Here is a 27,264-nt window from a genome sequence, read left to right on the forward strand (position 1 = left end):
CCGAAAAAGTTTATCTCCAATAGCTAGAGAAACTCCAAATCAGAAACCTTGGGGACCTCTTCACAGATGACGGTTTCCTAACTCCCGTTCAAGTGAAGGAAAAAGGCGGCACGACCTCGCTAGACATCTTTCTCTATTTCAGGGTACGCCACACGCTGCGAGCAATCCTACCTTCCTTTCCGCAGCAACCCCAAACATGGCAGCTCTTGCACTCAGCAATTCAGTCTCAAGGGGAGGGGAGACCTCTCTCACAGATCTACAGAACCATAACCACAGACTCGTCTTCCACAGTATCCCGTACCAAATCCAGATGGGAGAAGGCCCTAAATTTAACTTTCTCCGACACCGATTGGTCCTTCATCCTTAGACAGACCCAGAGGATTGCCCTCAATACCCGCCTCAAGTTAATCCACTTTAACTACCTGCATCAAACGTACTTTACACCTGCCAAAGCAAAAATGCAGCATCCAGACTCCTCCTTCGGATGTGAGAGGTGTGGTTTGACTTCAGCAGACTTCCTACATCTGGCTTGGGACTGCCCTAAGTTGGCCCCATTCTGGTCTCAGGTGTTGGAAACCACGAGTAAGATAATCGGCGAACCGATTCTCCCAGCCAACACCGCAGCTCTGCTGGGCATGACCAGACTGCTGAAGGCCCCTACGCGAAAGTTAGCGGGCATTCTTCTGACTCTGGCCCGTAGAAGAGTCGCCATAGCATGGTGCCGCGGTCCGCTTCCAACTGTCACCGCATGGCGTAGAGACATACTATATTGTCAGGATGTCGAAACTGATTTCATTAAGTTGCTACCACAGCACGCACGCCCACCTGACATCTGGGGACCCTTGGTAACTTTTTTGATGAATGAGTCGGCGGGGGCTCCGGCCTCCCCGACCCTCACTCAGTAAAACAGTATCTGTTTCGGACGCATATTCATGGTTTTGGTGCAGTACATAACATATAAGAGTCAGGAGGCGTGGGGGGGGGGTAAGGGGGGAGGGCGGGGAGGTCTTGGCTAGGCTAATTCCACCCTAATGTGGGTGAGAAGTTGTTTGTTGTTTGGAAAATAATAAAAATAAATATGTTAAAAAACACTAAGTCCAAAAGTCGGTTGCTTGGCGGAAGCACACCTGCATTTAGATAAATTCATAAATTGTTAATCAATATGTTAAAGGTTCCAGAATGCATGACGATGATGTTGTGGACTTGATTCATTCTGAAAGTATCTTTTCACATTTTATGCATACACTTTGAAATAAATATTTTCAACTCTTCAAATCCGTCTGCTCTGGTGTGGCGGTAATAAATGGCAAAACCAAAAAAGTTCTGGGTGGAAGGTTTAGAATGAATTAGATCCACATGCACTGCTCAAGGCATCCTTCCACACCACTGTTCATTAGCTCATCTACGCTATAGCCCATCTGCGCCATTGCAAAAGGGTTCCAGCCATATGCAAATCCATAAGGTGCTGCTAACAATGGGAACAGCCATGCCCAAACTGCTAGGTCAGGTCTCCTCTGCATGGAAACATAAGCAACCCCAGACATGTTTCAGCCTAGTTGTGCCTCCTCAGTGAGGTGCAGCTTGGTTTCCCTTTGGTGCAGAAAGCAAAGGACCCAGGTCTGTGCATATCCTCTCTCACATAGGGGGACAAACTGAAACCTAAAAGTGATGGGTGGAAAGTTTTGAATTAATCTGAACCACTTGCATTGCTCTGGGCAACCTTCCACACCACTGTTTTCTAGCACATCTGAGCCATTTCAAAAGGGATCCAGCCATATGAAAATCAGTCAGCTACTGCCACCTAGCAGTTCTGGCTGGACTACCCCTTTTGGAGTGGGACCAAGCCTGGTTTGAATACAATATTTCCCCTTTTGTAATGGCAGGTGAAGAACAATGGTCTGCAGGGTTGCCCAGAGAAATGCCAGAGGTTAAGATTAATTCTAAGCCTTCCAGCCATCACCTCTTTTGTTTTGCTGTAGTCACCCCGAGTGGGACGGGTATGCCCAGATGTGGGTCTCGTGGCTGCTGGGCCTAGAGACCTAAGCTACTCCTCACTGATAAGGCCCAAAAAGGCCAAAACATGTTTGGGGATGCTTGTAGTCATGCGTGCAGAAGGGATGTGACCTAGCAGTTCGGGCGGGTCTACCAATTTTGGAATGGGACCAAGCCTGATTTGAATATGGTCTTTCCCCTTTTGTAATCGTTTGGCAGGTTAAGAACTAGGGTCTGGAGGGTTGCCCAGAGCTATGCCAGAGGTTAAGATTAATTCTAAACTTTCCAGCCATCACCTCTTTTGTTTTGCTGTAGTCACCACGAGTGGGACAGTTATGCCCAGACGTGGGTCCTGTGCTCGCTGGGCCTAGAGACCCAAGCTGCTCCTCACTGAAGAGGCCCAACAAGGACAAAACATGTCTGGGGATGCTTGTGGTCTCTTGCAGAAGGGATGTGACCTAGCTGTTCGGGCTGAACTACCCCTTTGGGAGACGGCCAAGCCTGATTTGAATATGGTCTGTCCCCTTTTGTAATGGTTGCCAGGTTAAGAACGATGGTCTGGAGGTTACCCAAAGTAATGCCAAAGGTTAAGATTAATTCTAAACCTTCCAGCATTACCTCTTTTGCTATGTGGTAATAAATGCTACACGAAAGCATAACTGTTTGAAATACTCCCATATGTGGTCATTCTGAACGTAATATGGCATTTCCCCATAAAAGTCCTATGGGACTCCAAAATAGAGATTAACTGATAGAGCTGCATGCCTCAGAATCATGCTGACACTTCAAATTACTCCATGTGGTGACAGCAATCGAGTATTTCTGAAGGAAAGACAGACAAACTTGTAATCAGCCTCTACTTGACTCCTCCACTGTCCTGTCATTGCAAGTGGTAAACGGCTTCTGCGCTCAGCTGAGGTCCCAAACTGGCTCCAACCCCCTCATTTGCCCCTTATCTATGCCCCTAGCTTCCTCCAATAGTCCTGCTCTATCCCACAAGCCAACCCTGAATTCACACCTGGACTCTTCTGTTCACCCAATGTAAGGACAGGGAACACTGGATCACCCTCACTTTTATCCCTAGAATGTTCCTGATATTCCCTGGCCAGGCACAGGCGTGAATGAGTCAGTTATGCAATTTTAGCATTTCTGGGTTAGTGCCAGCATGCCTTTCCTTTCTACATCAGTCATCTCCCAATATAACATTCTGGAGTTGCCAACTACCAAATATAGCAGCAATTGAAACCATCCACAGTGTTGTGACTTTTGGTAGACACATCATAAACCGTGTAAATTCTGTGTATTTGTTGAACACATACTGTTCTGCAAATATTTACATCGATATCTGAAACAGTGCTGATGAATTAAAAGTGCACCCTCTTAATCACTTCTCAGAAGGATGAAATAAAATGCTGTTAGTTTAACAGGGCGTGATAAAATAAGTGAGTTTTGATGTGGCTCAGAAAGAGGATGCGTTGCAATCATGCAGTTTCCACTGTTTAATAATAGTATAAAAGAATGACAGCAGTTTGTCACTTACATTTAGATAAAGTAATACATGAATATTTCTAGTCATTGCGAATCGATGGAGGAGTCTGGCGTGAAGCATTTCCTTAAGTATACTATATTATTATTATACTTCTTACACTTTTTAGACACCACATTTCTAGAGGAGAATTTAGAGATGGATAATAAGTAGACCTACATAATGTTTATTTTGTAGACTATTTCAATCCTATCAACACCATCACTGTTTACGATATAACTCTCAATGTGTCATAACTGAATGATCCCGAAGAGGTTCACACCTGAAACATGTGGACCCAGATTATCACCAGGTTTAAGAATTGAGCAAATGCACGCATCACCAATGTTGCTACTTGTATAATATACAATGAAGCTAACATTTTGCCCAACCACACATTACCTTAAGATATTTACCATTGGACGGTCTAATGTTTTTACAATGTTTCCTGTGTCACATTAAACGAATCATTTTGCCTCACTCTGAACGGGTCTGTGAAGCAACATTTATTATGTTTGTTCTTTATTTCATAAAACGAAAACATGATAAAATAAGTCTGTCTAGTAAATTAGGCTTTCTTGACTCAAAATGCCATGTATACTAGCTAATTTTGGAGTAAACTCTACTTGCACTATTGACTATCATCCTGCCAGAAAGAAAAAACAATCTATTGTTTATGAAAAGGTCTTGATGTTGTATGGATTGGGGCAGGCCATGTTTGCGCCAGTCCTCATTAAACAAGCAGCAAATCTAGTACTAAACTCAATGTCACATGTTAGCACTGATTAGAAAATGTTGGATATGACCTTTAATAGCAAGGCAGCAATGCCAATCTCTGGTTGCTTTGAGAAAGGACAGCTGTATTGCGATAAGTTCATAATTTGTCAATCAGTATGTTAAACATTGCAGAATGCAACCCAATGATGTTCTGGACTTGATTCATCCTGCAAGTATTTTTTCACATTCTGTGCATACAATCTGAACATACAATTATTTGTGTGGAGGTTATTACTGCCGCTCAAAATCAATACTGCTTGTGATATTACCACGTGTATTCATTCTGGATGCAATATGTCATTTCCTCATGGACTCCCAGAGGACCCCATAATGTAGAATTACTGATGAGCCTGCATGACTCCAAATCATGCAGACACTTAAAATCACTGCATGCGGTAACGATAATTCAGTTTGTCAGTATTTCCGGGGCGATAACAAACACACCTTTATGCATGCAGTGAAAAAAAATGGCACATAGCCCCTGAAAGCTTGTTACTCAAAAAATGTATGTGTCCAAGAGCTATCATCTTTACCCCAACATGCCCAACCATCAAGACACATTATTAAACACATAATACTGACTAATCATTTTGGAAAGTTTTGCAAAATTCCAACAGTAGACCTTATTATGCGTGGTGTTGGTATACCTCTTATGTTTAAATACCTCCTAATTTTGAGATAGGATTGCAAGAGATATTTTTGTTATGGGTTCTACATAGGTCATGCTTGCCATATTTCCATTAAAATAATTATGTTAATGTCCCAGTTACCAATTTCATAACCAGGAGTGCGCTTTTAAAGGAAATCAGTTTCTTCAAATGCCACACATTTTTTACAATTACAATTATATTAGGCGTAATTAAGGGAAAGGTTGTAGCTAAGGGGCCTCAAAAATACCACACCCTTTTAAATTATTACATGAAATCAGTGTTCTCCTGTAGCTCAAGCAACACCAAATGGATCAATTAAAACAAAATTAGGACCACTAGCTTCTAAAAGGGCAAATTGAAATACTTTTCTGTTCTGGCGAAAAACCAGTTCAGAGTTTTATTTTCAAAATGGAAAGCTGACAAAAAATAATCTAATTGAATTAAATTAACGGGATTTGTGCACAATAATCTATTTGAATTAAATTAACGGGATTTGTGCACAGTTCTGCCCGCAAATCCCTGTTTAACAAATGGGCATTTGTGGGCAGAATGGCGCACAAATCCCGTTTCTTTCAGCGCAAATAATCCATGAATCAGGGACGTTGACTGTTCATGATCCCAAAAAAAAATTAACATTCTGAAATATTATGCGTGTATGCCAGACTCCAAATGTTGTGTTTGGTATCCATTTCATGGAGAGCATGACATTGTAAGCATGTCATAGCCACCTGTATCATGCTCTAAAAATGGGGAGAAGATAATGATTTGGCTCCCTAGGTCCCTATCCATAGGGGGCACAATTATTATTACTTTGCTTCCACTTTCATAGTTAGGGCAATGTTTTTTGCTCCTGAGGTCCAGACAATTGACACCTGACTGCAGGCATAAATGGGTACCAGTTCACAACCATTGGAATTCTGGGGATCCATTGGAAAACAGTAAAAGGATTGCAGAACGCAGGGTCACTGTGCCTAGGGTAGAGGGACATAGAACATGGGTAGAATCCATATCCTCTGGTTACTATTATTATTATTTTTGTTATTGTTATTATTTTTAGTAGTAGTAGTCCTCGTAGTAGTGGTGATGGTAGTAGTAGTAGTAGTAGTAGTACTAGGATTAGGGTATTTATTGGATGCTTACCGAGCTTAGGAAAGCAACAGATTACTGTACAAGTCATAGGGGTAAGTGCACAGTGAGCGAAGCAAATTGCAAGTGGTCAATTTCTGGGTGAAGCAGAGGGTCTTGAGCTCCTTCCTGAAATGTAGAAGTGAGAGGGCCAGTCTGGTGTTGATTGGGAGAATGTTGTAGAGCCTGTGGGTGAAGGCCGGTTTTATGGCTTGTTCTTTCCTGCACTGGCAGAGTCTCCTAGTGGATAATAGGCCTACAGAGATGCCAAACCTCCCAGGGAGGTATCTTGAGAACTTGAAGGTGACAGCCTTGATGATGTGGTAGGATTTGAAGGTGATACATCCTTCCAGTGGGGTCCATTGCCATTTGATGAGTATCACAGTGATGCAGTCAAATTTGCGGAGATCTTTCATGAGTGGTGCTGAAGCATGTAGGACACATCTCAGGGGTCCCATGGTGGTCAAAGCAAAGGCCTTGTAGGAAGGCATTGCCAAGATACAGGTGGGAGAAAAAGAAGGCTTGAGCTGAGAATCTGAAGCTATTCCGCAGGAGGAAAAGTTGGTATCAAGCTGTTTGTGTCTTCCTTGCTACGTGAGCTTTGAATGATATTTGCTTGTTGATGTAGAACCTAAGGGACTTGGTGCATCTGGTCAGATGGCGTGTAAAGCCCTCAAGGGGCGTAGCAGAAACCCAGGTTTGGATGTAAGGGTAAACAGTGTTGTTGGTCAGCAGCAGATGTTCAGACTTGGAGGGGTTGAGCTAAATGTAAGTACTGGACATAGAGGACTAGATCAATGTGAGACAGGCCATGAACCTGCAAATATCTTTTATGGTGGATATCTTGAGCTAGACTTGTAAGTCATCTACATATTGGTGGATGCAGATGTTATGTGAAGCAAGGAGGGTTCTGAACGTTTCCATGTAAGTGTCTGAATATTAGGAGGCAGCGGACAATCCTTATGGCATTCGCATTTGAGGGTGTCAATGACTGAATAGCGCTGGCGCGTACCTGATCTGATGAGTCCTTTGTCTTTCAACACCACAGTGAAAACCAAGAATGATGGGAAGTACAGGTGTCTCAGGAAAGTCACCCTAAATCAGCCAGCAAATAATAAGAACCTTGGAGGCTAGGACTAGGGCTGTCCTCCCTCTACCACAGATGGGTACCCCGGATTAACATGGTACAAGGATAGCGCAAAGCACTGCACCGGCATACCATCAAAAGAGGGTCACTCATGGATGTAGTAAGAATGGCCAAATCAAATCAGAGCTGGGCAGAGGCAAGAAGTGGGACAGGCAGTCTGGTAAGGTAACAATGAACAGAGGAAGAACAGAAGTCAGGACTAAGACAGATAAGCACCAGAAGCACCTAGAAATGGCAAATGGAGAACAGAGGAAAAGCAACAGAGCAAAGGAGCGTGGCAACAAGAAAGGTCTGACACCAAGAACTGAGCAGCTGCCTGGCTCTGATACCTGTAAGCCCAGAACGAGGTTGTTGATGGTATGTTGCCAAGCAACCTGAAAGCGAGGCATGGAATTGGTGTTGCCTCAACAAATGACGCCACTCCATAATCCCAGATGGGCAATGAGATGTGCCACAGAGCCCTTCAGGCGGAATGCGCAGTGCCAATGAGTGCAGGGGCATCGGATTATGCAGGCCACAGGTAAGCAGTTTAATGGTCAAGGACTGCTTCTGTGCTGACACAGAAGGCAATCGCCAGCGGGGATAAAGATGCCAAGCCCATATCCTCGTTCTTGAAAGTCGGGACCTGGGCAGGCATGTAACAGATGGTTAAGTGGTGATGTGGAGGAATACATTTGGATGAATTGATGGTGGTTGAGAAGGTATGATTTGAACAAGATGAGAATGGTCTCCCTGATCGTTGTGCAGCAATGTATAATGTTAGTGAGCATCTGGTGGTGTACCGTGTTGAACATAACTGAGATGTCAAGCAGAACCAGCTGACACTCGTCAAGGATGAGACGGGCATAGTCAACTTGCTGCATGCAGTTTATGCAATGAGTTTCTGTGCTGCATCTCGGTCAGAAGCCAGATTGGTAGGACTGAAGGAGGTTGTTGGTGTTGATTTAATGTAGGGGTTGTGTGACTACTGCTTTCTTAAGGATCTTACCTAGTAAGGAAATATGGGTAATGGGTCAGTAGCTGCTGGGATCATCAGAGTCCACTGTTAGTTTTTTGATAATTGAGAGGATTTGTTCTGTCTTGTGGGTCAAGGGCAAAGTACCTTGAGTGAGGGAGCTGTTGAAGATTGCCAGGTAAGGGAAGTGTGTTTTAGTTGGAAGGGTCTTGAGCATGGGGTCAGAGAGCATGCTGTCCATGTATGATGTTGCCTTGAGGGATTATAGGATTGTATGTACTGTCTTGATATTTTAAGATCTTCTTTTGAACCCTCAGCTGCCTGGTGCAATGAAATCCAACCGTCTTTCTAGGAGAAAGTTCTTAACATCAGGGACAATATTAGGAATATCAGTATCTGTGACCCCTCATTCAATTTTGCACTGTATGCTAGGTCTACTCCTTAGGGCCTGATTTACAAAACATTTTTTAATGGGACGTTTCCTTGACAATGTTTTCGTACTGCTACTGACACAGCAATAAATGAAATTGTACTTTTTTGTCATTTATTTGGAAATGTTTCCTTTGCTTCCACTTGTATTCTCTATTATAGACTTTGCTTGTTGCATAGGTTTCTGCCTAATTTTAAAAATGTTTTCTAGTTAACAATTAAACTTTGTTTTATGCCATATCCACCTCTTGTGATCTCTGTGCTAGTATATGAAAATCTAGTGTCACTGTAGTTTAAGTGCACCTCCTGTGTCTATGAAAGGGGTAGCCGCTGACTGTATACTGTATATTCTTAGTCGCCTACTAAATTTTGTTTTCAAATAATTTCATTAGAAAATATAATTCATATCAGAACTTATTTGAAATTCACTAAATGACCATATGATCCCCTGCCCAGGGTTTGTAGTGAAGGAAAATATTGACATTCTTGCCTGTTTTATTGCTAAGTTTGTTAATAATTCTTTTAGTGAGGCCACGGTCTGAGATATTTTAAAAAGGTCTTGGTATGCCCTTTTATTAAAAAATCAAGCTAGGATCCCAGAGTCAGCACCAACAATTGGTCCATTACTACTTTGCCATTTTTAACAAAATGTTTGGATAAGATTTCTCTCGTCCAGTTTCAGTCATTTATTGAAGAATTGTACATTTTGAGTAAGCAATACTCAGATTTTTTACAAAATACAGGGAGGAAATTGCCTTGATCAATATAAGAGTACATTTATTATGAATGATTGATAAGTGCAAAATCATCCTTTTTATGCAAAATGATTTAACACTAGCCTTTGATAATCTTGATCATTTACTGAGACAGCATTTTAGAGAAATGGTAGTTGCTTCAAAATGGGAAGTGGACTAGCTGGCCTCCTTTCTTGTAAGCAGATTATCAAGATTTACTATTGCTCCTTTCAAATCAAATTCAGAACCGGTCATGTTTGCCGATCCACATGGCTCCTAATTTGATCTATATATATCAAGCCACTGCATGGTTTCTTCTCACTCCAGGGATCCCCCTTGTTAAATGGACCTTGTCAAAGGAAAACTTCCAAGATTATGCCCTGGCTGTCCGTTATCTTGCTAAAGGTGTTGGGTAAAAAGAGCCTTTGAGTTGTATATTTGGATTTTGAAGGGAGTGAAATCCTTACAAGTCTAACCAATCCTTGACAGAGAAGAGTGGGGAAGCATTAAATCTTTATGAAACAAATACAAGCAAAGTTGACTAAGACTATGACAAGAAATGTAAATACCATTCTGGAGAAAGATTAATTTCAGACTAGAAAGCAAACGATTGGGATAACTTGAAAGCTTTGACACAGATCAGAGAGAACAGGTGAAACATGACATTTTAGACTATGCTTTTTAGGCATTTCAGAGATCAATGTATGCTAAAAAAATTAGAATAAACATATTTGGGATTACATTTGAAGCAAATGTGGCCCCTCACTGGAGGAATTGATGAGCATTGCAAAAATTAGTAAATGATTTAGATACACATGGCTGTGAAAGAAGAAAAAACGAGGATGCAGCAATGAGAATGGATAGTCACCTATAAACAGCAAGAATGAAAGGGATACTCAAAGGAGGACCTAAAGCCTAGGGTCAATGGGTAAGAAACTGTGATAGGTGGGCAGGGAAGAGAAGAGAATCAAGCCTAGCTCAAGACTAGATTATGTGCCATTGCCATAAGGCTGTCAGTATATTTTAGATGTGGACATGGTTTTCGTCTTGCCAATGCAAAAGATTTCCCTGCTTGGAATGCAGTATGAAGGATTTGTGGTTGAAAAGGTCACTTTGCCAGGTGCTGCAAATATTTAGCTTGAGGAATTGCCAGGGAGATCACTGGTACTTCAGATGATAGGCATAAACAATTGGGAGGGACATTTGGAGAGGATGAAGTTGTATTCTCTGAAATTGGGATGAAAAATTTGAAGAGAAATTAACCACATGTATTTATGCGCTTGAATGGCCTTGAAGTGCACATGCTTACCAATTCAGGTTCTGATATACTATCATATGAATAATAACGCACGGTTGGAAAGTTTTGTGTGTTCGGAGACACAGTGCATGTACAAAGATTATTGCAGGGTTTAATGCTAAATTAACATGTGAAGGGCACAACATACAATCTTATATGTGCATATCTTATTTATTTATTTACTTATTTATTTATTTATGTTGGCATTTGTAGAATGCACCTAACCCGGAGGCATCTGGGCGCTGATATGCTTAAAGGTTACATACATGTTAGTGCTGATAGTTCTCAGTAGCAATTGGAATGGCATTCGTGTCACAGATTTGCATACAAGTAAAGCATAAACGAAAATATAGGTTACAACTTTTGTGGTACAGTATAAATTGGAAGTGACGGTCGACAGCATGCCTTTGACTTTGAGGGTACATCGGTGAAGGAACGTGCAGATACCGGTGTCAGTGAGAATTGAGGATGAGTTGTAAGCATAACGCTGGGGATCTGATAGGTGGTTAGGTTAAGAATGTTACTCTTGAGAGAATAGTCATGTTTTCAGAAGTTTGCGGAATGTCCAGGGGGGGCTTCGGACCTTATTGATGATGTAGGGCATTCCAGTGTTTAGCAGCTAGCACTGGGAAACTGTCGCCTCCTGCTTTCAGTAATTTGAAATTGGGGATGGTGAGGAGGTGTGTGTAGGCACTGCACGTAGGTCTGCTAGATTTGTTCAATTCAAACTTGTTGGATAGATATTTGGGGCTGATTGTGAGATGCATTTGGAGGTCAGTAAGAGGGTTTTAAAAAGGATGCAGTCATGTACTGGCAACCAGTGTGGGGGAGTGTCTTGCCTCGTGAATATGATTCTTCTTAGGGATGTTCGGGGCTGCTCTTAGTGCATTATTTTGGATCAGCTGTAGTTCTTTTATGTTGCTTTTGTTAGTGCCAATGTAGAGGGTATTACAATAATCCAGTGTGGATGGGATGAGAGCTCTGGCTAGGGGTGTGCATCTGGCTGAGGACAGGAAGGTTCTAAACGCAATAATGAGCTTGGATATGCAGGCAGCAGCTGAGGCTGTAGCATTAACTTGTCTCTTTAATGGTATGCAAGCAAGTATACCGTTTGCTGTGAGCGGCATCAGAGAGATCATGGTGCGTTTAGCACAATAAAGAGCAAACAAGCAAAGATACATTTCACTATGATCGGCACATTATATTGGTATGCAAGCATTTGATTTGTTGTCAGCGGCATCAGACAGATCATAGCGTATTTAGCACATTATAGGGGCAGGCAAGCAAGTATACATTTCACTACGATCGGCACATTATAATGGTCTGCATCAGGGAGGTCATGGCGCTTAAGTGGGATTAAAGGTATGTAGATGACTTCAAGGAGACATTGTGATATTTGGAGGGATTTCAGCATTGCATTTGATTGAGGGATGGTGCAATTAAAATTATTTCAAAGGGTCTCTCTGTTCCCATTAGTTTACAGACAGAACTTCCAGATGAATCTGGGAGCTTGCCAACTAACTGACTTGTTTTGAGCCATGGAGGGATCTGAGTGGGTATATCTGGTGGTGGTAGAAATGAAACAGACGGGTAAAATTAGGTTATATTGTGACCACAGAGTAGCCACTAGAAATGCAGTTTACGCCTGTTTACAATATCGAATATAGTAGAAATGTTGAGTATGGCTGGTAGGTTACAGCTCTTCATTAAATTGGATTGATTATCAGCATACCATTATGAGAAATTGCATTCCCAATGACTTGACATCCTTTATTGCACCGTATGGTACCTTCCAGTTTGAGAATATGCTTTTTGGACTTCTATTGGAGGCTGCTGTATTTCAAAGATTAATGCATTTACCATATGGCTACACGAGGGGCATTGACTGTTTTCAGCATGAAATTCTGATTTTTGAAATAAAACGTGCAATGCAAAATCAAAAAATGGAATATGTGCTAAGTAAGTGGAAGCAGGCAGGTCTCCATTTGAGGAAAGAAGAAATGTCACTAAAAGAAAAATGCGGTGGGTTTTTTGAGGCACAGTCTGGGATGGGTGTCTAACTGAAGGAATCCGTGATGAATGCTATAAACAAGATGTCTAGAACACAGAATCACCAGGAAGTCCTGCCTTTCCTGGGGCTCACACGCAGCTTTTTGTAGTTTGTCCCACATTTCGCTGACAGAACAAAGAGCATCAGAATCCTGTTTAAGAGAGATGTTGATTTTGATTGGAGTGTGAATTAGGAGTAGGAATTATGTGATATCAAAGAAGCAATTGCTAGTGCCCCGACCTTCAAAGCTTTGACATAGACCTACCAGATGGTGGCAATGATGAATGCTAATTTTTAAACTGGTGGTGATTGTAAAGGCTGAGCATCTGTGTCAAGTTGAACTGCACCACAGCTATGATTAGCGAGATGACAGAACAAGACCGCAAAAAGCCATGACTGGTTCGTAGGAATAGACAAACAATTATAAGATTTTGCCGCTGTGGTGTTAATTTCTGCACCCGGTGATATACACAAAGAGGCATATGAGACGTAATGGGGACAAGTCCTTCTTGGCAGACAACCAGAATATGTGTTACGTGGGTGCCAGTCACTGGATCCTGGCTCCTTATGTATGATGGCGTAATCAGCCACAGTGGGAGATTTCTTCAAATTGATAGGTAGAGGGGAATGGCGCAGTCATAATTCCCCCTTGAGGTAAAAGGATGTTCCATTATGAAGTGTATTGCTTTAATTTAACTGAGTAAATATACCTTACTGGTTAATGTATGACTTTCATTGCGTAAAACTGTATAGAAATCCTGAGAATTTAGTTCCTGAGGGCCATTTGTCATGATGAGGAAACTCTGCCAGTTTCCCTATCCATGTTTCTAAAGCTGTACAGAAATAAACGCTGACTGTTGCTGCTACCATGGTTACCTTTTGTGAGGTAGTGGGTGGGTTTCATCAGTAGAAATTGTAGTATGAATGCCAATCTTTTGAAGTTACAGAATGGATTAGAAAGGCTGATCATCGATGTGTATCATACATTAAATGGTGCCGAGTATACGGTCTCCCATTGTTTTCACGAAGAAAATTACTTTGTTGTGGCTGACTTTGCATATTTTACTTCAAATTACTTTGAATTCCTCTAGGTATTTGTGCATTAATGGGCAAAAGGGGGATGGGGAAAGTTGTGGGTTGGGGCTGCTAGATAAGGAGGGTAACAAAAAAGAAAGTAACATTCTAAGTAATGAACACTAAGTAAATTACAATGAATTAATTCTTTTGTTGAAATGACATATTCAGAAATAGAAATAAAACGTCTAAGCTGCTTGTGGCCAGCTACAAAATTCGCTACATTTGTGTGGCAAGACAATTCTTCAATAGCACTGGTCAAAAACCCTTAATTGTATTATTTTCTGTAGGGGTTGGATGGTTCCTCTAGAAGAATAATGAGAATCTTCAATGTTCTACGAGGAGTAGATTTTGAGATTCAGCTTGTATTAGGTAAGAATGATATTGTGGCAAATGGTGTGTTCTAGAAGTCTATTGAAGGTGTTGATGTGGAGGATGAGCGCTGTTCTTTAAAAGAATAGGATATTTCTACTGTGGAATGTCCCTTTGTTGATGAGGAAGAGTGGAATAGCTGCTGAATGCAGATATTTTGCATTGAGAAGTCATCAGACAGGTTGAAACAGGTGGGAAAGTATACTGGCATATGTCAGGGGAATTGAAACATTATTGAAGAGTCAGAGATGAATTTGGCCTGGTTGGTGAGTTTTTTTTTTGCAAAGGAACCAAATTAATACCTCCTTTGAGGGTAAGGCACACAAGCATGCAGTTGTGCCAGGAGGGCCATTTAGGCATGATTAAGACTAAAGGAAGGTTTTTAGGAGGATTATAGGTGGGCAGGATTGGCTAGACAAATTGAGGATATCTTAAAAGAATGAGAGCAGTGTCAAAAAGTATGACTAGTGAAGAAGGCTAATACCAAGGCTGTGGTGGAGTTTTTGATGTTATTTTTCAGAAGTAGGTATATGCTACGAAAACGTTGACAACCAATGGTGTGCAGCTGACCTACCAAGATTGTTTCTTTTGTCAACTGAATTTAGGTGTAAAATTGCAGGACATCCTTTAAATACATGTAAAAATCTACAACCGTTCATTAAGTGTTGTGGTCCACATAGCCACAACCAGGAAATTGGATTGGGCGGAGATGAAGAGAGGAGATTATACTTATTGATTTGCCCCTAATGCCACAACTGTTATAATGCCTTTTGAAGTTTGATCAGAAGAAAGCCCACCTCTATGGTATACCAAGCTTGGTTAGGTAGTGTGAAGTATGTTGAGTGGGATGAAGGTTTTCTGCATGGGAGAGTGGGAAGGAAGTGAGCACATATGCAGTAAAAATATGATATGTTCATGTGCTGCAGTGAGGCTGCTGTACAACCTGGGGATTTAGTCATAGTCAATAAGATTATGTTTGTAAGGAAGGGAAAGCTAAGGTTTTACGTCTGCAAAGGGTCAGAGGGTCTTGCTTGATACTGTTGTCACTGAATGTGGACATTGTTGTAACAAAGAAAATATTGCTTTTAAAAAGAGTCTCTTCACCCATCTCTGTAAAGGGAGGGAGATATGTTGCATTGGATTCATTGTATTTACCTATATGGGCCTGCTGAACTCTATACTACGTACCACTACTGAATAAATGTTTGTGGAAAACCGACACTGAGTGGCCTCCTCTTGCAGTGACTATGTGTGTAACTTAATAGAACTGCATGGGTTTTTAGTAGGTGGAGAAGGCCAAGCCATTGAGAACCCATGTATATGTTATCAGCTGAGGAGTTGGCAATATCAGTGTTACACATAATTGGATTTATTAGGTGGATCAGAAGGCCAAAGCACTGAGAACCCATAATGAATTTAGTAGGCAGAGGAAAAAGGCCAAAGCACTGAGATGTCCAAGTAGCAGTTAGTAGGTGTAGGCAATGCAAAAGCAATAAGTGACTCAAGTGAATCATGTGCTTTGCTAAGAGATATAATTGCACAGCACCACCATTGCACTTTCACCAAGCGATAGAGGGCAGAGTTTAGGTTTAAGAGGAGGGAAAGGAGTGAGCTGAGGCCCCACCCTCTGATGCACACTTAGGGGTGGGTGGGAGAGAGTACAACACTTCAGCAACAGAAGGTCAATGCATAGATGATAAACAAAAACCGGTTCCTTTGATTTCCTTGGAAATGTAATATAATGAATAACTTGACAAATAGTATGCTTTATCACCTGATTCAAGATTGGTACTGTGGGATGTAATGACCCACTCCGCTATGCTATGCGGCATCACTCTGATAGTATGGTGCAAGGAACTGCAACAATGGCGGCAAAACACTTGCACGTGCCAAAAACCTACAAAAACCACGTTCTCAAGCACACAAAAAGATGGATGCACAGCCAGCCACCCATGGTGCATGTGTGGTGGAATAGAGCACACCCTGCAGAAAATGTGCCAGTGGGCTCCATGACTAGCAAACAGAGGGCAGAGGGAGAAGCAGCGCTTTGAAAATGAAACTCCAAAATGTGCCTATAAATGACATTTGCTTTGTTGCTAAAAACTCTAAAATCTCTATAACACAACACTTCTCAACATTCAAAATCTTGCTTGGCGCTAAAATTCATGTAATCTAATGAAGCATTGCGAACATACAAAGTCCTAATGTGAAGAGAAAAACATTCATCAGATAAACTGGATTGTCTGTAAACTGACAGCCCCTGTCAGACTCTGGGTGCAGTACCTGGGGCTACCTGAATGACAGCTGTCAGATGAGTACTGATGAAACTTCAATGTGATCGAAACTAAAAAGTCTGCCGGATTAGCAAACATAAAAAGGATTGAGGCTAAAAAGAATACAGATCTCAGTTGCTTTTTATCCCACAGAATTAAAGCTAAGAATGTAATGTATTTATATTTGATGCAACAAGTTTGGGTTTTCTTGGATTTTTAATTAAGAATAAATTAGCTTGGCTGAGCTGCAACCCTTTGGAAGTGGACAAACAGGTTTCTTCCAGGGGGAGGGAAATTCTCTCAGCTGAAACTCACGGGGAGATGATAATTGTGAGTTAACCCAGACTTTTGTCTACAGAAAGAGAATGACCAATAGCAGTCCATTCAGCCCAGCAAACAGAGGTGTGAGAGGGTCGTAAAAGGCTCCTTGAAGGAACTTCCCTCAGAGGGGTACGCTCCTGGACTACAGGGAGAGAAAAAGGGGGGTACCATTTGCTGTTAAGAATGAACAAAGAACATTTTTTAAAGACTCATAACTTGTGATTCAAAGTGGTGAAAAATATACCAAGGACATATCTGTTAGTCTAATTTTTGGCTGCACGTTTTAACAGGTGATAGAACTGTGACATGTGCTGGAGAGGAATGGCAATATATGTGGTTGTATGTGAAATGTGTTAATCCTAGAATTGTGAAAATGAACACACACATCCCTATGTTAAAAACGCACATTTGTGGACATTTGCATAAAGTTTAGAAATTTTGTTCATAGCGAAAAGGACAAAATTCTGTAGAAAGTTGAAACAAGATCCCACAGCTGCAGGATTTTGAGGAACAGATGATACATAAAATATGGAATCTTTGTGCGTGATTTGTTTAAAGGTGACCAATGTAGAAATGTGCATTTAGTATAAAATCCGATTTTGAGACCAGTAGGTTTCTAAGAACTGTAAAGCAAACCATAAAATGTGACATCATCCGGTCTTGATCCAATCACTCAGTTGCAAGGCGAAGATGAGGTTTTGATCCAATCCCAGATCACAGGGGCAGGCTTAGCTAAGCCGGCCCATATGCCCTTTTTGTGATGTCATTTGAAAGGATAAATAGAGACAGAAGACAACACATAGGGACTCACTGATCCATTCACTTTCCTGATTCCGGCGAAGCACTCTGATCCAGCATTCTACACCCAGCGTTTAACATCCTTCCAGATCCAGATGCCAAGACCATTGCCAGCATTAGAGAACTATAGATTTTCAGCAAGGTCCAAATCCTCAAACTTATTCTCACCAACCAGTGAAGCACTGTGGGGTGTGGAAAGGACTTTTGAACTAGTATCCTGAAACTCTCTGGCTTGCTATCACAAGGCTTGCCTGAGGAACTTGCTATCCAGCTGATTGAACTACCCGGAAACAAGAAGGGCAGATCCTGTGCAAAACCGGTGAGTATTAATAGGAATAACAGTGACCCATAGTATAATTGCAGTGTCTTATCCCAATCTCAACCCATCCTATCTTTAATGTCAGAATGATAGTATTGTCAGAACCTTTCTTGCGCTGATTTTCTCTCATTTGTTTTATAAAATCATAAGTCATTAGTGATTTTGAGTAACTAAAGTGAATCCCAGAAATAAAGTGAGTATCCACCATGTGAAGGGTTACGCCGGCCACGTAACTGTGGACATTCATGTGTGGCATCCTCTTTTTCATAGTCATAATCTAGTGTGAGCAAACCCAGCTGTCATTTTCAAAGTGCATTTCTGTTTTCCATTCTCGTGCCTATTTTGCAAAAACGACTCTCACTAAAACCTTTATAACTCCCTCAGTTTTTATGATAGAAGCGAAATTTCAACTCCTATTTGTTCCTAACATCCTTAGCTATCCATTGCAAAACAGTTTCTCCCGTTATAGCGAATATCGCACAAGGAAAGGTTTGCCGTGAACTGAAATTCTGAAAGGCTTTACACGTGTGAAATAGCTTTAAAGTGTTTCCGACTTGGACATTGAGATTTCCACAGTTTTCTTTTGACAAAACCATTGCTTGTGATTTTGTGAAACTGTCAAAGTGGCTCCCATAAGAATATATAACAATTTAAGTATTTTTGATCACATTTGGTGTTTTTGCTCACTCAATTCCAAAGCCAATTTCAAAGCCATCTGACAGCTGAAAAGTCAAATCCGTTTTTCTCTTGTGTTTGAAGGGGGAAGGTGGGAGTGATATTCTGTTTGATTTGTGCTATTCCTGAATACCTGCTCTCTCCTCATATCTATTTAATCGCCTATTGGTGGGTTAGGGGGTGTTGCAGGGGGAACCTCTAACCATAGTGCAATCTGTTCGAAACCAAACCAAAAGTATTCTTTTCTGTACTGCATTCGTTTTATGATGCTCATTCCTTGATTCCCAGTGTATTAAAGATACTATTCAGTGTTCTATCACCCCAATGGTGATTGTTGTTTACCTATTAAAATATATTGTAATTTGAATTCCAAATACATAAATTAATATTTACCTTTGCAAACTAGCCTGGTTCCTGGTTCAGTGTGACCGGGGGGGGGGGGGGTTCCATGAGAAGGGTGTGATAAGAGTGGTATATCTTCAGAATATTGAACTTCTTGATAAAAATATATAAGAGTTTCAATTGCGTACTACATGCTGGGCGGGACTTGGGTGTATGCAGGATTGAAATCACTTACAGTACTTAGACTACACTTCTTTGAGGATACCACAAATACTGAGGGAAACAACAACACTGAACAAGGGAGTCTAATTATTGTCAATCCAAGCATTGACAAACACGTTCACTTGTTAAGTGTAAACAATATTCCCATAAAGCCAGATCCTAACGTGCCAGAATACAGTCTTTTCATAAAACGGTCTGAAAACACATGCTTCCAGTAGTACAGCTGTGAAGGCAATCATATCAACACCACGTGTTCCTCGGCCAACAGCACAAATATAACGTACACTCTCAGCTCTAAACAAATCTGTCCTTTGAAGTTATTTCACAGCAGGTAAGCAAATAACACATCTTGCCACCTGCCATATATGCAACAAAAGCATATTTCGAGAAACACAGGGCCGATATTAGCACTTCTTCCCTGTGACTCCTTAAGAGATGGCATTTTCCACATACTTGTAAAAAATAAAAAAAGGTGACAGGTCAGCATACCACCCCTTGACTGCAGTCAATGGACACATTTGCATGTTCGTACCACACAATTATACCAGAGAATCTTGGTGATTCATAGATTTTTACAAACCCTCTCAGATCAACATATTTGCTAGCAGATCCCATGATGGCATACAGACAACCTATTTGACCCTAATTGTACCATCCCAAAGTTGCTGAGTTTTAGTTGTCTCTTCGAGGACGACCTTGGTATAATATTGTCAATATGTTTACCACCATATTCCTTTTTTGAAAATCATTTTTTCAGAAAACGCCTTGTTCTTTTTTTATCCTCACTGTTATACTCTGCGCTGGCACTACCTCATTTCACTTCCGTACATTGCCTTTAGGACTATGTTCTTGAAGCAGTGTGAAGGACCGTGTAACGCTCTAAGCATTAGAACACACCCTTGCCATCAGCAAAGCCCAGCAAACATTTACTATTTTTTCAAAAGATGAAAACAATTACATTTAGACAGGTGACAAACAGCAGAAGATAAAATTGAGCAGTGCAATGATCACTGTTACAATTTTAGAACAATATCAGTTAGGACTAACGGACAATTTTGTACTGCAGGATACATACCATTTCATTTTAACTGTACAGCTCCATATCTTTCAACGCATGGCACCTGGGTCACACATAAACCTCATTGTATTCTGTGACAATTCTTACTCACAAATTCATCCTTTTATCAAACTCTAATGAATGCTTTCCTGAACATTCATAAGGTGATGATGGAGATAAACATTCTAAGTAGTATACGAAATTGCGAAAAATAAGAAAATATGAAATTGCCCAAACGTTATTTATTGGAGCAGCCTGGCTGCAGCAATAGAACCCATATTAAAATAATGGACTCTCTTATGCCTAGAGTACTTGAACAGGTTTGTGAAGGAGAAGCTCACAACTACTGTCCAAAAACTCTGGGCACATGTAAGGCAGGAAGGTTGAGGCACATTTTGCAATACTAATTCTTGTCCACTCTCTTGCTCTAAGTACCACAATTACAAATTGGAAGATCTGATTAACTTGTATGTTCTACCAACTAGCAGTCCCACTATCTAAGGCCTACTAACACACTCACAAATTGGACTGACTCCATACTTGCAAAGTGAAGGTTCAGCAAAAATCTATTTGGCATCACCTACCATCAGACACACTTGTGTAAGCTTACTGACTTTTCAAGTTTTCCATGTCTCCCTGTTTACTCCCCTCTTTCCCAGTGCCCTACAAAGGGGTAAGGTGGTGCACAGGCATGCCATTGTGCATGGCATCCACAACTGCCAAGGCATCAAGCTTGCACTTAGTGACAGAAGTGAGGCATTGTTTGCCTGCATTCCTTATCCCTGTGTCTCTTCAGTCTGGAGCAGACTGTGCCACATTCTGAACTCTACCACTACCAATTTGAGGGCGTGGTGGGAAAGTGTCCCTGATATGCTGCTAGTAGGTCTGGCTGTGCTGGGCCAGACAAAGGGAGTTAGGAAGTGGTTTCAGCTGGCCAAGAGTAAGTAGTGTAAGGGTTGCTTGTTAGAACATAACCACCTACGAACTAGTTTGTTATCTGATGCTTCCTGGTTACTGCCACCACCAAGTAAGAAAGTACTACGGTAGTGGGTCTGTGAAACTTGATGTCTGCAACAGTGCATGTGTATTGATGAGGTTTCCAAGCACTATTCTGTGTGTTACCCTACTTAATTATCTTCTGGCAGAGTGTGCATGTTACTGTGCCTACTTACTTCCTGGCAGTTCTACCCTCTGCCAAACTGAAATAGACCCATGACCAGATCTAATGTGGTATCATGGGCAGGGATGACTTCTGACACACCTTTACCTTCACTTGAGAGATTCTTGACCCTTTAACTGGGGTGGAAATGCTGTAGTGCCCCCAGTCTCCTCCTCCTAATCCATCTCCTGGGGGACCAACTCTGGCAGCTCTCTCAGGTGCTCTTCACTCCCCTACAGAACCACCACCTCCTGCTCTACCCTTTTCCCATTGTCCTGCATCATCATTGTAGCTAACTATCCATGCTGCTGATGTACCAGCTCCTTTGTGCTAGCTCTGAGGTCCATGTACTGGCTCACTTACTGAAGATACTCAAGGAGTGAGCCTTTAGCTGCCTTTACATCCCCCAGTCGGTGATTTGATCATGTCCAGCTTGCACCTGATCAACCTTCTTTGGCCAGTGAGTCTAACCCCATGACTCTCTTCTCTGGCACGACTCCCTCGAAAGGAAAAGCCCCTTCCACCTCCTCTTCCTCATGTCCCTGTTGCCTTCAAGCTCTTCCTGCAGATCAGAACCATGTTTCTCTGTACCTTTTCTCCATTGTAAATTATTTGCAGTCAATCACTCACTGGCCCCTACACCCTTCTGCATCCGTGCAGACTGCTCCTTGGGCGCACCATCTGTTTCCCTACTGCTTTTTGCACTGTGCATTGCTCTATTTGACAGGAGAGTCAATTAGGCCATTTGTAGTGGTTCACTGCCGACACCCACTTGACTCCCTCTCTTTTTTCCTCACATTACTACAGGGGGACCCATGTGAACCCTGGGTTACCACTCCTGGCTCCACATCCCCCCTTCCTCTACTATAGTATGCTCCATACCATTCACCTGCCTATGAAAGCCACAAACAGTTTATCATGGAATGACCCATTCCCCTGCCTACATCACTTTAATCTCCTTATCTCCTCCTCAACCACGGTTTTCCTCTCCACAAAATCCATCTCAACCCATCTGCCCCTCCAGAGTCACCGTAAAGAAACAAGTGTGTACTACTAGAGACACTCCCGTCCCCTGCACACCATATAGACTGAAAATCACAGTACCAAATGAGGCTGATTTCACAGGCACTGATTGTGCAATACAATGTCAACAGAATCTAAGCAAACAAATGTACTGATACGCTATACATTTGTAACCCCTGCAACCCTTGGGGTACAGCTTAATGATACATATATATTGCTCTCAACGTGTCTCTTTACTGTATGTTCATCAGACCCTGTGTAAGAGTCTGTATTCCTCCCCTGCACCCTAAGTTGTATATTTACCCTTTGAAGTTAGCATTTACTATGCACTACATTGGAGTGCGCATATAGATGTATTGTCCTCCTGAATCCCCATCACCCCCTCCTGGCTGACTATATCAACCTCTTGTATAGAGTATGAAGAGTAGTACAGACTCTGATCTTCTGCCCAAGACATTCCTTCCACTTCAAAGGTCATGTTGGCTAAGTTATCAATGTGCACAACACAAAACAAATGACAAAGAGAAGCAAAGGGATGCATGCAGGGCTCACACAATTGGGAAGAGTTTCAAAACGCACACATAGTAGACACGTACATGGACTACACAAATGAAACCCATGGCAACCGTTTGCAGGAATACTTCTTGGGACAACACAAAGGTCTCTATATACAAGGAAAATTAAAGGAAAATTGTTAGGAAACATTTTAAAACTTGTGTTGCATTTTTGAGTGACGCAAAAGGAAAATGGAGCAGGTAAGAGCAAGATAACTTTGGTGAACTTTTTTTATATAAGAGAGTAAGTGTAAAAAGGGAGGATTACAGAGGGGGCCTAAAAAGCACACACAAAACACCTAAAACCAGCCAAAAGTGGTTTCAAAAGGGATCGCCAAATACCACAAACAACTTCCAAACCTATCCAAAGCTCTCCAGAGTTCATGTAAACACACTAAAATCACTCAAGATGCGACCCACGAAGACCCTCTAACCATTTGTAAAATATTGCAAGAGGTCTTATTCGTAGGTCAAACTCCCTTCTCAATTCTCGAGTCTCCCAATTGGACTGTGGTTGCTCTATTCCATATAAATGTTGAGGCAGGTCAAACCCTTCGGAGCCCATTGAAATCTCATAGGTGGGGTTGAACCAACCCAGTAAAGCGTGGGCTTCCTGCCTGTGTCCTGTGGGGGAACGTTTAGGGAAGTTCGAGGGCCTCCCCTAAACTGTCAGACAGAAGAGAGCAAATTACACTGCTAAAAGCAAGACTGATATTCAAAGAAAATCAGTTGCTTGTTTAATTAATATTTGATGCACACGTTAATCACATATTAAACACAATACACTACTCTAACATACTTACCGAGTGCCGGTGAAACACATTTGTACAGCTTTTCCAGGTCACACTCTGTTCCATTTCCTAAAATAGCAGAGAATAGGAGAATTTCACATTTTGTATGTGCAACTATATCCCAGGGGACTGATTCATGGAAGTGTTTTATAATGGTGCAATCCCATAGGAAAACGTTCCATGAATCGGGCCCCAGGTTTTTACAAACAGGAACAAATAAAATTGTTATTACTGATGAATGTAATAGTATGACAGATTATTTAACAGCTTTTCATAACTCAGTGGGGACTCGACTGCTTATACAGCTCAGTTTGGCATATGCTCCATGGATAACCACAGTTTAAATGCAGGCCGGGTCCACTCAGCCTTGAACATACTTTGTCCATTATTGCATGCTTATTTGTTTTTGGATCACGGTAATACTTGGGTAATGAAACCAACATTCACGTGCAAAGGAATTTATACTGTGAGATCAGGCAAATATGTAGTGTATGCAAAGGTTGCCGTTCACTTAAAAATGTCACTTTTTGGTTTTAGCTTTTAGTTGTCACTTTAGAGACATCTATATGAAACAAAATGTATGGCATTGACTAGAGTAGAGTAGTGTAGAACCGTTTAATGGTATTTGACGAGGGCTACTGTGTGCGACTATGTTCATCCAGGCTCTGGTATGTTAATAATGTCCTACACTAGAATTAACTGTTGTACATGGCCCCTTAAAAACAGGCTATTTGAACGTGGGTCCCTTGCTCACTGTGCCAGAGGGAGCCAAGCTGCACCTCACTGAGGTGGCCAAACAAGGCTGAAACATGTCTCGGATTGCTTGTGTTTCTGTGCAAAGGGGTCCTGTCCTAGCAGTTCGGGCTGGGCTGCTACCATTGGTGGCAGTACCTGGATGATTTGCATATGGCTGGACCCCTTTTGCAATGGCGCAGATGGGCTAAAAAATGGTGGTATGGGAGGTTGCCCAGAGCAATTCCAGTGGTTCAGATTCATTCAAAACCTTCCACCCATCACCTGTGTGGTTATAGTTTGTCTCACTCTGTGAGTGAGGGTATGCCCAGATGTGGGTCCCTTGCTCACTGCGCCATAGGGAACCAAGCTGCACCTCACTGAGGAGGCCCAGCAATGCTGAAACATATCTGGGGTTGCTTGTGTTTCTGTGCAGAGGGGACCTGGCCTAGCAGTTCGAGCTGGGCTGCTTACATTGGTGGCAGTACCTGATTGATTTGCACATGGCTGGACCCCTTTTGCAATGGCCCTGACGGGCTACAAAAATGGTGGTGTGGAAGGTTGCACACAGCACTGCCATTGGTTCAGGTTCATTCAAAACCTTACACCCATCACTTTTGTGGTTATATGTAATCAGTGATGTCATCAATGACATTTGTAATGTCATCGTTGATGTCCTGGGTGTTAGTGTTAGCAGTGCACGGTGGTGGAATGAAGTATGGTTGCTTATGTTACTATAACTGGCAAATATTTGTGGTTTTCTGGTTTTACTTGTAACTATAACGTCCCTTTAACAAAGTTGTTTAACTGAATTTCATAGGTATTTATTTGTGCAATTTACCATAATGTCCTTTTAACAAAGTGTGTTCACTGAATGTCATGGGTTTTTACCAGTGCACCCTAATTTGCTACAACCTCCTAATATAATACTTACCCCCAATATAGCAGCCTTTCCGGCCGATCTAGATAGTTTCACCTTAAAATTGTGCTATTCCCCACCCACTAGCAACATTTTTAACACTTCTATTACCTTTATGCAACTTTTTGCACTTTTTTATGTTTGCTGACGTTTGTGAACTTCTGACATCACCGCAGACTTTCCGGGCAGTGTCACTTGACTACGCACGCACGCGCAGTGTGATGATGTGTTTGCAAATGGGCCCATGCTTTGGGAACAGTTCAAAACTGTATATTCAGCTGATCTAGGAAGTTGCAAGCTGACCATGTACCCCAGAACATCTCCTAGACCTATTATTATTGATTTTCATCTGCAATCCAGGAGAGAACACATGCTTAGAAGAATATTAGCACAACTGCTATTTAACTTCAAAAATGGCATCAGCCATGGCCATTCCTCTTCCCCAGGAGCCACCACCACCATCAGCTGGAGGGCCTGGACAACAGAAAAAGTTCAATGATGCAGAAAAGAATCAACAGGACTAGGAAAATGAGACAGAGGAAATGCCTACCTCCAGCACCCAGAGAGAATCATGAGTGTGGCGTTTTGTTACCACCATTGGGGGTGTACCAAAGACTAAAACTACCATAGTAAAATGCACAGAGTGCCCAAGTAGCATGAGAAACACTGCCCCCTACCTTAGATTTAACGCACACCCAACATCTTCCCCTCTCCGCCTGCCCTGTACATATCTGTGGTTGGTGCTCCTTCCCTCATTTCCCTCCCCACATTACTTCCTGGGCTCTCCTGCAAAAAAAAGAAAAAAAATGCAAAATCAAAAAATACCAAATAAAAGCTTCCTTTTACAAACCACCTTCCACAGTTGAAAAATTGAAATAAATAAATAACCTTATATACTCCATCTACTTTAAATTTTTAGTTGACTCAATAAGATTATCCAACATTCTCATTAGCATGTTGTGCAATGCTAATGGAAATAATGGACAATACAGAATATTAGAGAAAAAGAAAAAAGCACAGAAACAATTTTCTTTCCCAAATACTTTTCTCTAGCATACAATAAGGTCATAATCCATGGACCTTCATGACTATCCACAGCCTCCAGACTCCCCTCGGCAGGACATGCATCATTAAAAAACTTGGATTGCACGTGCGCACCATCCTACAAGACAGCCCACCTACCCTTTTTACTGTTATGTTTGTAACACTCCCTCATTGCCTGCTTTCAGACATGCACACATCTATCCACCAATCAGTTAAAAAAACTCTACATATAGCCCTATCAATATATTACACTTCCACACACTAACAGGCACTTAAGAATGTTGTAGAAATCTTTTGCACCTGCATTTCCCTTGCTTATACACACTGCTGCTTTAAATGCACATATGCATTGTGCAGTAAGAGAAGTGCATGAATGGAATGCAGTGTAGAGATTGCCAGATGCTCATAGAAGCCGAGAAAGAAAGTGCAGAGAGATGCCAAGGTGGGAGGCCACTGGCTTACTGCTGGAGTAGAGGTGGTGGACCCGCATGGGCAGTGCTGAAAGGCGGAGTGGAGGTACTGGTGTCGACTAGATATAGGGCCTGGAACCTGTCAGGGTCATGAGATGAGGAACCAGGCCACCAGTCTCAGTGGCACTTGTATAAATTAGCAGAAGAAGGGATTAAATAAAGGAGAAAGAGAAAAGCAGAGTTTTCAAAAGTTTCCAGAACTTAAGGAAGTCCAGCTAAAGTACAAGAGGAGCAGGAAAGCTGTTCCAAAGAGAAGCACCAGCTAAAGAGAGAGACATGCCTCCCACTCTCTATTTAAAAAAGCCTTTGACAAGCAGAGAATTGGAGTAAGAGGAGCAAAGGGCTCTAGCAGGGAAGTTTTGGGGAAGACAAATCTGGAGATATTGTAGTGCCAGGCCCCAGAAATCCATGTCAATTATACAGAGAATCTTGAAATTC

The 27,264-nt window shown here is 41.8% G+C and overlaps 1 protein-coding gene across 1 annotated transcript in view; it reads right to left on the reverse strand.

The window, feature by feature from the left end:
* The window catches only part of ASIC5 (acid sensing ion channel subunit family member 5), a 593,203-nt gene that overhangs the window by 147,302 nt on the left and 418,637 nt on the right, over positions 1-27,264 (reverse strand). The window contains exon 7 of the mRNA XM_069630322.1: positions 23,674-23,730. Within this exon, the coding sequence (XP_069486423.1) occupies positions 23,674-23,730 (57 nt within the window). The remainder of the gene's footprint in view (positions 1-23,673; positions 23,731-27,264) is intronic.

Source organism: Ambystoma mexicanum, chromosome 6q (assembly GCF_040938575.1).
Source record: "Ambystoma mexicanum isolate Mex_15411 chromosome 6q, UKY_AmexF1_1, whole genome shotgun sequence".
NCBI lineage: Eukaryota > Metazoa > Chordata > Amphibia > Caudata > Ambystomatidae > Ambystoma > Ambystoma mexicanum.